Here is a 14,355-nt window from a genome sequence, read left to right as displayed (position 1 = left end):
CACGCCCTGAGAGATGTGCAACCAGGGACCATTCTGGGCAAATCCAACTTTCACAAGCCTAGAAAAATCCTCATGTGAGTAATTCCCTGTTAAGCCCTGCAGTCTCCTCTGCCAGCCCCAAGTGCTCTCCCTGCTCTCTGAGCAGTGCTGGCAGTGTGCACCCCATCCTGGCATGTCCTGTCTTTAGCAGAAAGACACTTCTCCCTATGTAAACAAGCCACATATCACCAGGTCTGCAATGCAATGGCCCACCCACCTCTCCCTTCATCTTTCTCAAATTGGGCTGCAGGGTAGCTCGGGCAGGGCTGTGACCCTAACATTGTTCAGTAATAACTACTTGGAAAAAAGGTGGGAAATGCCTGTCGTAAAATCCCCTGCAGGCTGAGAGGATCTTTCCTGAACCCTGAGGTTCAGGATGACCTGGTAGCAGTTACAGTGAAAAACCTACCTGGTTCCTGCCCCATCCTCCTGCAGTGGGGAGAAGCATGCCTAATCATACTTGGTGACTGGTTAGAGAATGGCAGCAATCCTTAATGCTGCAGCAACTCCATGTGTTTCCCAGGCTGAACTACCCCAGACCTCCTTCACAGAGCTGCTGATTTCAGCCCCAGTTAAGTATGGCATACTGGGCTCTGTAGCTTTCCTAAACACTGTGGGACTGCACAGCATGTTGCTGCACATGAAATCATCCTTCTTTGTAAGAGTGTAAGAAATGTTGGGCAATCACCTGATGGAGGTCACAGTAATTTGTATTTGTTCTTCCCCAATGCCTTCTGGGCTGATTAGTGCAGCCAGCTGTCTGTGAAATATCTTCTTCATTCCCCTTTTCTCCTTCCAGATTTCAAGGCATTTGAAGAAGCTGCTGAACAATTCCAGCCCTACATCAAGTTCTTTGCCACCTTTGACAAAGGGGTAAGCATCCATACATCTTCATCGTAGCTCACATATGCCATCATCTGTTTGCTGAGAGCTCAGGATGTTCCCAGATTTGTTGTCTGGTTTCAGCTTCTCGTTCTCCTGGATTTTGTGATGTTGGTGTCTGCATTGATGTTTTGGCCCTGTTGCAAGATAAAAGACCATTTCTGCAGTGTGGAGGCAGGTCCTGATGTGGGTTTGGAACTCAGCCCCTCTAGGCCTGCAGGCCCTGGGCTGTGGCTTTGCTCTGCCTCACTGCTTGACACCAGTAGTGTAGGGCACATCAGTGGGTTTTTAAACAAGGAAAGATCCAGTCTATTTTATGGGCCACTCCGAAGAGTTCATGCTCTGAGAGAGAGAGCAAGTACCTTGCCACCAGCTCTGCCACCAGCAGACTCTGGGTAGCCAAAGGGGCACATGAGGTTCTCTCACCTGTGACTTCTGTACTGCAACAGGTTGCCAAGAAGCTAGGCCTAAAACTGAACGAGGTGGACTTCTATGAACCGTTTATGGATGAGCCTGTTCACATCCCTGATAAGCCTTACTCAGAAGAGGAGCTGGTTGATTTTGTGAGAGAGCACAGAAGGTATGTAGCATACAGGATGCTCCTGGACAAGGCAAGTGGATTAAGGTGTCTGTCATTGTGACCTTTCCTCTCTAGGGCGTCACTCGCAAAAAAAATTAGGATGATGACCACTTTTGATTATTTTCTGACCCAGGTTTGAAATTGTGAAATTGCTGGTTTTTTCCTACTCCCAGAGGTGCAAGTATCTGCACAGCAGTCATAGTTCACCACAATGGAGCTGTGATAACACAGTTTCCTTCTTCCTGCTCTTCCTCCTCCCTGGTTAGTCCTCACTGAAAAATATAAATACCACTCAGGACAGTGACACAGGCTTCCTGCTGCTCCTACAACTGCATTTCTCAGGAGACATTCAAGTGACCAGACAAGTCTGAGGAAAGCAGGGGCCATCTCATCTAGAGGGGGGATCTCAAACCAGGATCAGCTGGAGATCTGTGTTCACACAGACAGGAGATCATCTCCAAAATCTGAGACTCAGCAGAAACAGTTCTCTGCTTTTTCTGAAATATGAAGGGCTCCTCTATATTCCATCTACCCACAATTCACTTTGCTGACCTTCTAGGCTTCTCAGCCTTAGTCCTTCCCGTTTTCTTTTCCCCCAAGCTCTTTCTCTCAAGCAGCACACCAGAAGGCTGGTTAAACACAGCCATCCAAATGATATCCTAATAAAGAAAATTCTTCACCAGCACAAAATTGCAGTTGAATTCCCCCAAGTCTTAGATATATCAAGATGTTTTGTGTTGCTTGGTAGAAGCAAGGGGGTGGGCCATGTATTTTCAAGTGCCAAAGCTCAGAAAATAATTAAAAGGAGTCCATAAAACCATATGTCTGAAATCCCAAACCTGCCAAGGTGCTGCCATGGCAGGGCAAGAAGCCTGGAGTGACGGTGATATGTTCCCAGTAGTTCATGCTGACCTTCTCAGTATGCCACCAGTAAAAGACCTAAAGCCACAGGCTGGAAGACAGGTATGGAGATGGTCTGTAGATTAAAATGAAGCAACTTCAACAGCTGCCATTTGCTAGTTCCTTATAGACAGCTCAGCAGGATATTTCCCACAGGAAGGTAGAGGGGACCAGTGGCTCTCTCCCCCTCACACAGCAGACTTTGTCTCTTCCTAGACATGGACTAGACTAGACATCCTCCTCAGACATGCAAAGCCCCACTGCCATTTCTCCATCCCACTGAAGGAGCCCCATCACATCACTGAGAAAAGCTAGCACTGCTCAGCTGTACCCAGGCTCCTTGGCACGCCTTAAACAGCCATTCCAAAAACAGCTTTCCCACTACTGTGCCCAGGCAGGATTCACTGCCACTTCCTCCAACCCTGCACAGAAACTGGGATTTGCTGAGTTTCATTGCAGCCTCGAACTGGAGCTGAAGCAGGTGCCCAGGAGGAGCTCATGCACAGGCTCCCAGCTCAGGCATCCCTGCACAGCTGCAAGTTCACAGTCTCCACAGCAGCTCAGGAAGCTGGTGTGCAGCACTGTGGGGTGGCGCGTCCATAGCTGCACAGATGGGTGTCCAGCTGGGCATGGTGGTCACCGCCACTCCAAGGTCTCAGCCTAGATTTCACTCTCAGCTGCACAAATACAAATTACATGGTGCAGTCCTCTGAGTTCATGCCTCTTTCACATACAAAATGCTGGGGTTGGACCTCCACTTCTCTGCAGTTGTGTAGCAACACAGGGGCTGAATTCTGCTCCCCTTACTTACCCAAACCCCACTTGCCTCACTCCTCCAACACAGGGAAGTATCCAGAGTCAACACAGCAATCCGTACCGGTAGGTGTGACCAGATCCTTCCCACTGAGTTTCCTTTCTCCAAGAGCTTCCCCCAGATAACAGATAGGGAAGTTGCCTTAAAGGCCAAGTACAAGTATGCCTAAATACATAATATGCACTCACCTGATTTAATCTCTAGTTTTGGACCATCAACAATAAAAGGACTTGTTGGTTCAAAAATTGTACCCCTGATCTTGTGTTCAGTGGCTATGTCTTCAATTTCTGTAGCTGTTTTTACTTTATTTCTGTTTTGATGCTGAATGTACCAAATAGTAATGAGTTCAGCAGCTAAAATATGCATTGTATCAAAACAAAAAACTTTTTTTTTTTTTTTGTTTATACTTGCTACCTAAATATTTCCCTGCGCACCTACTGACTCTTAAGAGGAACAATGATTTATACTTAAGGTTATCTACAGGGAAAGAATCAGAGAATCATAACTCATTCTGAGAAGGGGCCCACAAGGATCATCAAGTCCAACTCGTAAATGAATGGCCTGTGCAGGAATCAAATCTGCAACCTTGATGTTATTAGAACCTTATCCATGTTCTAAGCTATTTACATTTTCTTTACCATTCCCATTTTTTGGAATACCTGCCAAAACACTCTTCAGTCACCTCTTTCACAACACAAAGAATTCTTATCTATTTAATCTTCATCAAATAGAGGTAATTCCATACTTTCACTCATCATTCCCACGTTTGCAAGTGCCTTTTTCAGTTGTCCATATCATTTCTGGAAAGGAATGACCAAAGAACACATAACTTTACTGTCAAAGCTCACAGTGTCCATTGCCATAGTGGTATGTTTTACTACTTGGCCTTTTCCCAACTGTTTGTGACCTTCTTTTGGCCTTTTTCCTTTGGAGCTGATTCTTTCTCAGTTTGTGGCACCTGGACCCCTTTCCTGAGAGGCAATAATTAATTACAGCTAATTTAGAACCAATTGCTGCACCTGTGCAATCAGAGTTGGTTTTCTGCAAGTGTGTTACTTGCTATATGCCTGTCTATCACACAGTCAAGTCTCAGGAGATCCTCTGTATCAACTCATAGTCAGGCCTCTGTTGGTTGCCAGAGAATTTGCTATCATAAGCAAATGCTGCCATATTCCTATTTCCCATCTTTTCCAGATTATATGAGGATGTGTTACACATATGATCATGCCAAAGAATATGCTATGAATCCTAATTGGTTAATTTCCTGTCATGAAAACTGACCATTCATTTCCACCCTTCAATGTTATTAATCCACAGGAGATTCCTCTCCTCTGATCTAACTGGAACTCAGTTCTGTGGCTCCTCAGGTCCTTTAGGAACCTCTAAAAAAACGTTCCCTTGTTTTCATTGCTTTGTTTGTGAGGCAAACTGAAGCGACAGGTTACATATCTCACTTACTCCATCTGGTTCTGGCAACATGCTGCCACTCCTACCAATCTGTTTTAAAACCTCATAGACTGACACTTCTCTTTGCAGCATGTCTTGGGGCAGATGAGCCAGGGAGACCTGCTCTGCTGGGGGATCCTTCCCAAATAGCTGATGTCACAGCAAGCAGATGTGCAAAGGATTTGTGCTTGTCTTCTATGGCTTTGTGTTCCTTGGGTGCCCCTCTAACACCCCAGTCAACTCTCAGCCTGCCAGGCTCTCTGACGGGCTTCCTGCTGCAGATGTGTCTAAAAATATTTGCTATGAATCTTTTTTCCTTTATGAGCTACTTCTCAAAAAAATTTGCATTGACCAGTCTTAGGGTTTAGTGGTTGTTAGCATCCAAATTTTCTTCCCAGAGTTTATTCTGTCTTCTTTGCTTCAGCAGAGGTGGAAAGGATTTCTGCTTGGAAATTATGTGGGGTGAAACGAGGAGAATGTGGGGACAGAGCCCATTAGGAATGTCCCAGGGACTCCAAAACAAAAGTGAATGTTGTCTCATGCTCTCAGCAGATAGAACAATCTGCCATGTGTGGGACTGATGCATCAGCACATCCCAGCACAGAGAGGTGTCTCATCTTCCCAAGCAGAAACAGTGACTGCAGTGACTCCAATGGGGCATGGACAGGGTTTTATCACCATAAATAGAGGCATAAATTGACCTACAGTGCCCCCATTCTTGCATTCAAAATGTGGTGGCTGACTCCAGCCACCAGACAAACGTGCCATGGTGACCTTTTCTGTGATGCTGACAATGTCATGTGTGGCAGTGCTGGATATGTCCTCAAAGAGCATTTCTGTCTTCCTTTCAGGGCCACCTTGAGGAAGTTGCGCCCAGAGGACATGTTTGAGACATGGGTAAGCACATGGTGGGAACCATTGTGTCCTCTGCCAGCTTCCAACAAGAAAGTGCTGCTCAAGAGCTCTAGCCTCTGGCTGGCCAAAACATTATCTTTCCTTCCCTGCAAAGCTACTCTCTCTCTCTTCTGGGAAAAAGGGAAAGCCTTGGCTGTGATGCCTAGTGCCTCAGTTCAAATAGGGTGTTGAAATGCTTTGTGCAGCAGCTATTAAGAGCTGCTCCTGTTGCTTCACAGGAGGAAGAGGGAAGGCTAAGAAATGGGCCAGGCAGGTATGGGGCCTGTGTAGTGGTTCTACCCAAGGATGCTCCGTCTCAGCTAAGGGACATCAGTGCTGCTGGTGGGGTGATTTCTGCCTGCTCGCTGGGTGAGCTATGGAGATTGCGCAGATGTCTCATGGAAACTCACAGAATCATAGACTGGTTTGAGTTCAAAGCGACTTTAAAGATCATCTGATTCCAACCCCCTGATGTGGCAGAACACCTTCCACTAGACCAGGTTGCTCAAAGCCCCATTCAGTCTGGCCCTGCAATATTTCCAGGGACTGGAGCATCCACATCATCTTTGGCCAACCTGTTCTAGTGCTTCACCACCCTCACAGTAAAGAATTGCTTCCTAATATAGAGTCTAAATCTACCATCTTTCAGTTTAAAGCCATTCTCCCCTATCCTGTCACTTCAAGTCCTTGTAAACGTACCAGAACAGTTGTACAATTCAAAATGGAAGTGAAGGCAGGCAGTACAGTTAATTATACAGATTTCAAAGCAGTCTGTGCATTGACTGCACTTCTCACAGTGCAAGGAAGATGCAAATCAGCAACTGTGAAGAACCAGCCTGCATTTTGGCCCCTATCAAACACAGAGGACTCATGTGGTCTGCAGAGGTAGGGAAGAAGAGAAGGGTGAAAATGAAATAAAAATTGTGTATAACAAATTATTTCTTCACTGTGAGTGAATATGGTGTTAAAAGCTAGTCAGAGGGTCTCAAGTGCCAGATGAATGCTGTAAAACAAAGCTGAACAGGTACTTTACAGACAGTAAGGAAGATGCAGTCATCTTTCCAAAAGGCTCAATACTTGTATAACAGCATTCAAATGTCCTCTTCTTGGCTGTGTAACATGAAACAGCGTGGGACTCCAAAGTGGCAAAAACCTTGGGAGTCTTTAATACAGCAAAACAAGAGGTAATAATACTGAACCAGGAGTTATGAGTCACTTAGGCACAATAGCTTTTCATTTTGTTTTGAAATACAGATTCTGTATAGAACACAGCTTCTAAGATCCGCCAAAGCCCCTCCAAGGTTTTTAATGGAACTTTAGTGAGTCCCAAATTACACATGCAGTGGTTTCACTTTCATATTGACCATAGTCTAAAATAGCCTCACAGAAATCCCAGTGGTGGGATGCTTGCTCAACCAGCAGCCTGGGAATACAGAGTTTGCCACTGCTATGAGCAGTAGGCTCATAACTGCAGAAGACAGGGGGCTGGATTTTGATCTCACTGCAAGTTCACAACATCCTCCCTGCCTTCACTGGAGTTAGTCCAGTTTTGTTTGCTACCTTGTAGGCCAGAATAGAGCTGCGTTATATCGGTATATACATGTAATTATATATGGCTTTTAGATATATACTTTTTATTTTGCTGACAATGCTGCTGGTAAATATGGAGAAAAAGCAACAGTGTAAATTTTGCCAGCTGTAAGTGGTCTGAATCCCAAGTAAATCTGCCTGGAATGTCCTGGTGAAAATGTATTCCCTGAAGACGTCCACAAAGCCTGACCATCCACTATTGTTTTTAAAGATAATGTTTTCCACTTAATCTTTCAGGGTTTTTTTCCCTTTCAGTATTTGATGGTGGCTTTGTCACCTCTGGGCTCAGAAGGGAAAGGAAATTAGCATTTAGATGGGAATTTTTTCTTGCATTAAAACCAATTGAAGTGGAAGCCGGGACTGACAGCGGGTGAGAAAGGCGAAACCGATCCATGAGATAATTCAGAGACGACATCCATAGCAGGCAGATGATGAACCAGCCAGCAGATCCATTGGCCTTTGCCAATACCATTACTCACATGCATCATGGAGAAAAGTAATCCACCAGGCTGTAATTGCTGTCCTCCACTCACTGGAGCCCTGAAATGAGCCCCCCACTCAATTTCCCTCACTGCTCATGGAGACCCTCACCAAAATCAGAGACACTTCAGCTCCAAAAAGGGGCCCAAATGACCCAGCTTGCCTCTCATATTGTGAGGCAATTGTGAGCCCCAATGGAGCATGTTTTGGGGCTGAGCATGGTGGCAGGTATTTGTTTCCTTGCAAACCATCTCCTGGGAGCTGAAAATTTATGAAGGTAGATGACCACAGGCATGAAGGTGGAGCCTCTGTTTTTGTGCTAGAGAACCCTTGACCTTTTCTGCAGAGAAGCTTTTGCCTCACATCATCAGAAGCTCCCCTGCCATTGCCATCATGGTGCTCACTACCAGCAGCACTACCCAAACTACCCCCTTCAGCACTAAATACCTTCATGAGTCAGCCTCACCTCAGCTCCCATTTCTGGTTTCTCAGTTGGGCTCTAGTCAACCCTCCCTTTGTAACTGTCCTTTTTGAAGGCATTCCACTGCTCCTCATCTCCAGCAACCACCCACTCCCTCCCTAGACCTTCAGTAATAGTTGTGTTGTTTCCAGGAGGATGACATGGAAGGTATCCACATCGTAGCCTTTGCTGAAGAAGATGATCCAGGTAGGAGGCCATTTTATTCCTTGTGTGACTCTCCATCCTTCAAGAAAGTGTATTTTTATGTGCTTTGTTTGGATTGTAAACACCTATTGGATGTTTATGTTAACAAGTGTGCTAGGCAGGACTCAAATTTTGGATAGAAATGGATGATTGCCTGGGAAAAAAAGGTAATTCCCTCCCCTCCAGTATCAGGATTTGCTCCCTACCTCTGCATCCTTCTTGCTGTTTGGCTCTGGAAGAGTGCTGAGGGCTGAGTGTGGGATAGGCATGCGGGAAACCCGAAGCCCCAACTCCTGAAAAGCCGTGGCATGAGTGCTTCTCAGAGCCATCAGCAAATTGGAAAGCTTTGACCTCTTGGGGGCTCAGTTCTTCCCTCACCATGAGATAATAGTGACATTCTTCCATTCCACTGAAGGATTAAAGAGTTTAATTCATGTGTAACTAATTTCAATACCAGAGGAGAGGATGCTTAAAATTAAAAGCCTTATTATCAAAAGAAAGCGCTGGAAGACAGCATTTTAATGAGAAATATAAACAACCCCTGTGTCCATAGAGGAGCCAGGGAAGCTGGAAACCTCCCAAGCAAAAAGTGCCTGTGCATTTGTAGGAGAGTTGCAGTGGTTCATATATCATTTCAGATGGTTTTGAGTTCCTGGAAATCCTGAAGCAGGTTGCCAGGGACAACACTGATAATCCCGACCTGAGCATTGTCTGGATTGACCCTGATGACTTTCCTTTGGTGAGCAGCAGAGGTTTCTTGCCTTTCTTGGTTTAATTCATGGATGGGGTGGGCATGAGGGGGTGTGTGGGGGTGTGTTTCTGCACACACGAGTGCAGAAATTGCCCCAGGAAATCTGGGACAGGGAAGGATGGGAAACTGGACCACAGGCCATCCCCTTGAAAGCTGCTGGTTTGGGTCTGCCTCCCAGAAGGCGTTGTCTTGGGAACAGCCCTGGAGTCTGCATGATAGTTTGCGATGTGTGGCAGCCCTAGCTTTCGTTCAGCCTCTCCTCTCTCCTGTGCACACATGGATGCACATTCCTCACTCCACAGCCCAGCTGACTGAACTAATGCAATGGGGCCTTGCAAGCACCTCTGTCTGAGCCTTCTGTCTCACTCCTGCAGCTCATCACTTACTGGGAGAAGACCTTCAAGATCGACCTGTTCAGACCACAGATCGGGGTGGTGAACGTCACAGATGTGAGTAGCATGTGCCCAGAAAATTCAGTGATCCCAAAATTAGGGTGCTGAAAAGGCTGGGCCCTAAGGTACACTGGAATCAGTGGGATTTCCACTGTTAAGTGCAGGTAGAACAGGCTTTTCCCCTGGGGAAAAAGTATGAAGAACTCACCAGGGGTTTGTAACACCTGCTGCAGGGTTTCTAACATCTCTAAGGCTGGGCTTGAGGGCTTTAGTCTGAGTGTGTTTCTGCTGCCAAATCACACACAAACCACATCTGCTGAGGACAGAACCAGCCTCTGTGGCCTGGGATTCAGGGGTTTGCCCTGTTTTGGTTTTAAGGTCTTGCCTTTCCACCCCGACTCACAACATGCACATCTGTCCATTCCCTATTCCAACAGCTTGGGTGGCTTTGTGGAGGAAAAGTACATGTAGCTGGAAAAGAAAGACATGCTTAGGGGAGGACAAGAGGAGAAAAAGGACGTTGTTTTTTTCTACAGAAGCAATAGGGCACAGCTTGAGTGTAGGAAGGATATATGGTCTCCAACAGACGACAGGGAGAAACTGCACAGCTTGAAAAAAGCTAAATAAACACATAGCTTTAACAGAAGTACAGCATAAACTTGTAATTAAGGGATCTCACTGCAGTAAGGAGGGTGCACTGGCATCCTTCCCTTCAGCTGCTGCTGTGCAGGTAGTGCTGGAGGGATTTGGGTGGGAAGAGAAGACTTGCCTGGCCCACACCTGGTAATGGTGAAGGTTTTTGTGCCATCCCACAGGCAGCAGCTGCAGAGAGAGACCTGCAGAGACAGGTGCTACTTTGGCACAGCTGAGGGAGCAACAGTACCAGCAGCACCCACAGCTGTGCTGTTGGGACTACTTTCTAGCAACTACTGTTTTCACTGTGGTTGCCTTCAAGCCAGAAAGCCATGGGACTGATCCGGTGTTGCCCACACACTGTGAGCTTTTAAGGCAGGTGGGAGAGGAACCCATCTGACCGTCACCAGTAGAGCTCTCAGGAGAGCTGCTGAGTGCTATGTAATTTGCTTCACAGCCCTGACACAGAGAGAAACCATTTTTTCCTCTTTCTGACAATAACAGTCCAGATGATCAGAGACCCCATAATGCAGCATGCTCCTGCCTGGCTCACCTATTACCTTAGTTTATTTTTAATGTTTAAGTGCTGAGGGTTTCTTTTAATCTCTCTAAAATAAACCTGTGTGGGTATGTAAGTGTCTCTGGAAGAAGAAATCTCTTCACCAAAGAAGTGTTTGTAAATTGGTGCTTGATTTAATGTTTGAAATTTGAGTCATAAGTGAACTTGATGTTTAATCAGAAAAGAGCAGTGAGGGATTTAAAACTGGGACAAGTGTGTGAGGCTGGGTGCTGGTTTGGCTCAACACTGACCTTGCTTCCAGCTTCCATGTTCTCTCTCCTGTATCGCTTGAGAAAAAGAGGGACAGCGAGGGTGTACTGGCTGGTTGTGCCTCTGGTTCTAACAGATGCTGCAAGGTGAGGAAGGCAAAGCAGTGGTGTCATGAAGAAAGCAGAGTCCCTGGATCTTGCTCATCCCACTGAGAGGGTTGAGAGGCTGACTTGGGAGTCACGGAGTAGTTTGCAGCCCTGGCTGAATGTGAGCTTTTTGCCTGTAATAGAGCAGTACTCCACCAGACTATGAGGCAAACACCTAGAGAGTGAAGATCCAGTGAGTTAATGCTTAGCAGAATTGTTAAGAGAGAGACAAAAGGTAAAACGGCCAAAATATCATCTGTCACATAAGATCATGAGAGAAATGAATGGACAAGCCAGAAAGAGAGCCCAAGTCTTCCAGTCTTTTGCCCTTAATACTAACCCCTAGTGCAGTATCTCCCTTCACTATATTTAGTGTGACTGTTCATGTTTAAGTCATGTCAAAGCTACATTAAACAGTAATTGATGGAAGTTCATGGAAGTCAAGGAGTGTCAGCAGCATGAGAATCATATAGAAAGCAAAATTAGGTAAGAACATATGCCTTGTTATTCAGCAGTCACTCAGAGACCTGTAAAAATTCATGCATTATCTGGCTTTGATGTAGTAAATGTTTCAGGTTGTTGATTACAGTATTTGCAGGTTTTATTTCATTCCTCTTAAGTCCTTTTTTTATTTCTCAAGAGAGATTTAGGAAAGTTCTAGGTTGGTGGGTGATATCTAAAACAAACATTGAGTTCATTTTGTTATTTCAGTGTTACATCACTGCATTCAGCCAAGTTACACAGGTACAAAGTGGGACTTAAACAACAGAGTGAAAATAAACACTATTGTTTGCTTCAGTGGACATAACCCTCGTGACCCCATCACTTCTGTAAAAACCTGCCAAACACTAGAGCTCCCAGCAGCCTCAGCTGGCTCATCATGTTGTGGTGTCTGTGGCACAGGACTAGGGCCATGATGCCCTGCAAAATATCACTGCTTTATTTGCACAGCACCTTCTCAAGGTGAAATGGAGCCACTCCTTTTTCCATTATTTAAAAGTGTCACTTTTTTGCCACATTCATAGTCCTGAGATTAGGGACATGAACATTTGAGTGAAGCAAGAGCTACATGCCTCTCCAGGACTCTTTTTTATTACAGTTTTGGTGATTTAGGAGGAAAATAATTGTATGGGATACACAGCTTTCCTTGAGCAGAAATTGGTCTGGCTTTTTAGCAAGCCATATATCAAAGAGAATTAGGTACCACAGACAGGGAAAGAAGTTGGATGCGTTTGCAAAAGCTGGTAGTTATCTTCTGATATGTGAAGATGCTTCTGCAACATCAAATGCTGAATGAGATAACCTCACAGTGCCTCTGCAAAATAGGAGGCTGATCCTGTTTTATGGAGAGGCAACAGTGAATGGAAAGGCATTTACCCAAGGAACCTATAGCAAAGCAGAGAGAAAAACTTTCATTTCTAGACCTCAGAGATCATATAAGCTTGCTGTCCCTGGGTAATAGTCACAAATTTTTTGTTGTGTTCTTACTGAACTCTCCCATCCCCTTTGGTTTATGGAAGTAATGGTAGCTGGAAGGAAAGAGCAGGGGCACCTGCAGTCCAGGGCATTTGTGTTTCTCACTCTTCAGCTGAGATGCATGGTGTGCTATCTTGGCCATGCATGGCTGAGATGATCTAAGGGAAGGGTCTTCCAAGAACAGGAACCATTATCACATATGGAGAGTCCAGAGCAAGGTCCTGAGGCAAGGGTGATTGTAAAAGAGGCTGGGGAGAAAGGGTGCTGACAGGGGGTTGTGAAGGCTCCAAGGAAGAGGTTCCAGAACGGCTCTGGATGGAAGGAGGGAAACACTGTGATGTCGTGCAAACTGGGGTGATGCAGCAGGTGCTGGCAGAGGTCTCTTTGATATCTCTTTATGTAGACTTGGAGTCTACAGAACTGTCCAGATAGAGTGAGGAATACATCAGATGGGCAATGCTCCTGCTCACAGGTGCAGATAGTGGGCACACATCTCATCAGGGCACTCAGCACCACACGCTCCTGCAAACCTGCTGAGCAGTCCCACTGCCCCTGGTTAGACACAGCATCATTCCAGGGAGAAGTGGGAATCCCAATGCATGGGCAGAGAGATGCTCTGGCTGAGTCTGCCCACAGGCTGTAGAAAGAGGGAGACAATACCCTGCATCCCACCCGTGCTCCAACCCTCACCCCCCAATAGCCATGTACCCCTGCCTCTTCCCCGTGTTCCTGAGGACAGCTAACTCCTCATCACCTTTCCCCACAGGCTGACAGCATCTGGATGGACATCAGAGATGATGATGACCTGCCCACAGCCGAGGAGCTGGAGGACTGGATAGAGGATGTGCTTTCTGGAAAGATAAATACAGAAGATGATGATGACGATGAAGATGACGATGATGATGACGATGATGATGATGATGACGACGATGACGACGACGACGACGACGATGATGAGGATGATGATGACTAACTGTGACTCTGTGCAGTTTGACTTGTGGGGCCCAAGAGCCCTCGCCCTGAAGCAGGTCCCTCCACTTCCACTGGAAGACCTATGTTTGAGCATCAGCAAGCACCGCTGCTCCTCTTTTTCCCCGGCCCCGCTCCCCCTGCCCTCACCCTTGCTGGGACCCCCTCGCCTGATTCCCAGCGGTGCTGAGCCACCAGGACTGCCCCTGCGGAGGGTAGCACCTGCAGGCACCCAGCACCACTGCAAATCATGCCTCCTTAGTCGGGACAGTAGGAATCTTCAGGGAATCTGCCCCGAGTGTCCCAGGGCAGGAGAAAAGTGCCTGCCTGCTTGCTGCCAGAGGGATGCAGGGAGCCAGTTTGTATTTTCTGTGTTCATCAGCCCAGCACTTAACATCCAAAGACCAAATCTCACTTCAAGACATAGGGAAAACCGTAACTGTAAAGTTTAGCTCTTTTATTAAACACGATGCCCTTTGCAGCTACTCTGCCAAGACCACTCAATCCTGCAAGTTCTGCTGTGGGAGTCTGTAGCTACTCCCTAACATGCTGAGAGCCAGAAAAATGCTTTGGGAGGGGAGGGAGGTTCTAGGGATGCTATTAAAGTGTTCAGTGATTCCACATAATGACAGGATATTCTTGCCTGGAAGTGCAATGCAAAACCAAACACAGGGTCCCCTGTCTGAACCTCTCTCTTCTTAAAAGCTCAGACCACAGCTGGAGTCAGTGCAGGGGGCCTGACATGAGACACAAAGCTCATGAGTTCCTGAACTGCTGGACAGGCTGGTCCAGCTCTGAGCCCAATGGGAGTCCAGACCACTGAGCCTGAAGATCATGGCACTGAGCTGAACCAATCCAATGGAAACATCCATAGGGACTGTCCCTGAAGCACTCCTATTTCCCATGACCTTCCAGCTTTTGCTGACCCTT

The 14,355-nt window shown here is 46.4% G+C and overlaps 1 protein-coding gene across 1 annotated transcript in view; it reads left to right on the top strand.

The window, feature by feature from the left end:
- CASQ2 (calsequestrin 2) overlaps positions 1–14,051 on the top strand; it is a 32,204-nt gene extending 18,153 nt beyond the window's left edge. Inside the window, exons 5-11 of the mRNA XM_056485285.1 lie at positions 839–912; positions 1,371–1,501; positions 5,513–5,558; positions 8,238–8,292; positions 8,928–9,028; positions 9,415–9,489; positions 13,223–14,051. Of these exons, the coding sequence (XP_056341260.1) occupies positions 839–912; positions 1,371–1,501; positions 5,513–5,558; positions 8,238–8,292; positions 8,928–9,028; positions 9,415–9,489; positions 13,223–13,429 (689 nt within the window). The 3' untranslated portion in view covers positions 13,430–14,051. The remainder of the gene's footprint in view (positions 1–838; positions 913–1,370; positions 1,502–5,512; positions 5,559–8,237; positions 8,293–8,927; positions 9,029–9,414; positions 9,490–13,222) is intronic.
- The last annotated feature ends 304 nt before the right edge of the window (positions 14,052–14,355 follow it).

This window comes from Oenanthe melanoleuca, chromosome 1 (assembly GCF_029582105.1).
Source record: "Oenanthe melanoleuca isolate GR-GAL-2019-014 chromosome 1, OMel1.0, whole genome shotgun sequence".
Lineage (NCBI taxonomy): Eukaryota > Metazoa > Chordata > Aves > Passeriformes > Muscicapidae > Oenanthe > Oenanthe melanoleuca.
The sequence above is the reverse complement of the archived record's forward strand: the minus strand, read 5'-3'. Positions and strand labels throughout refer to the sequence as shown.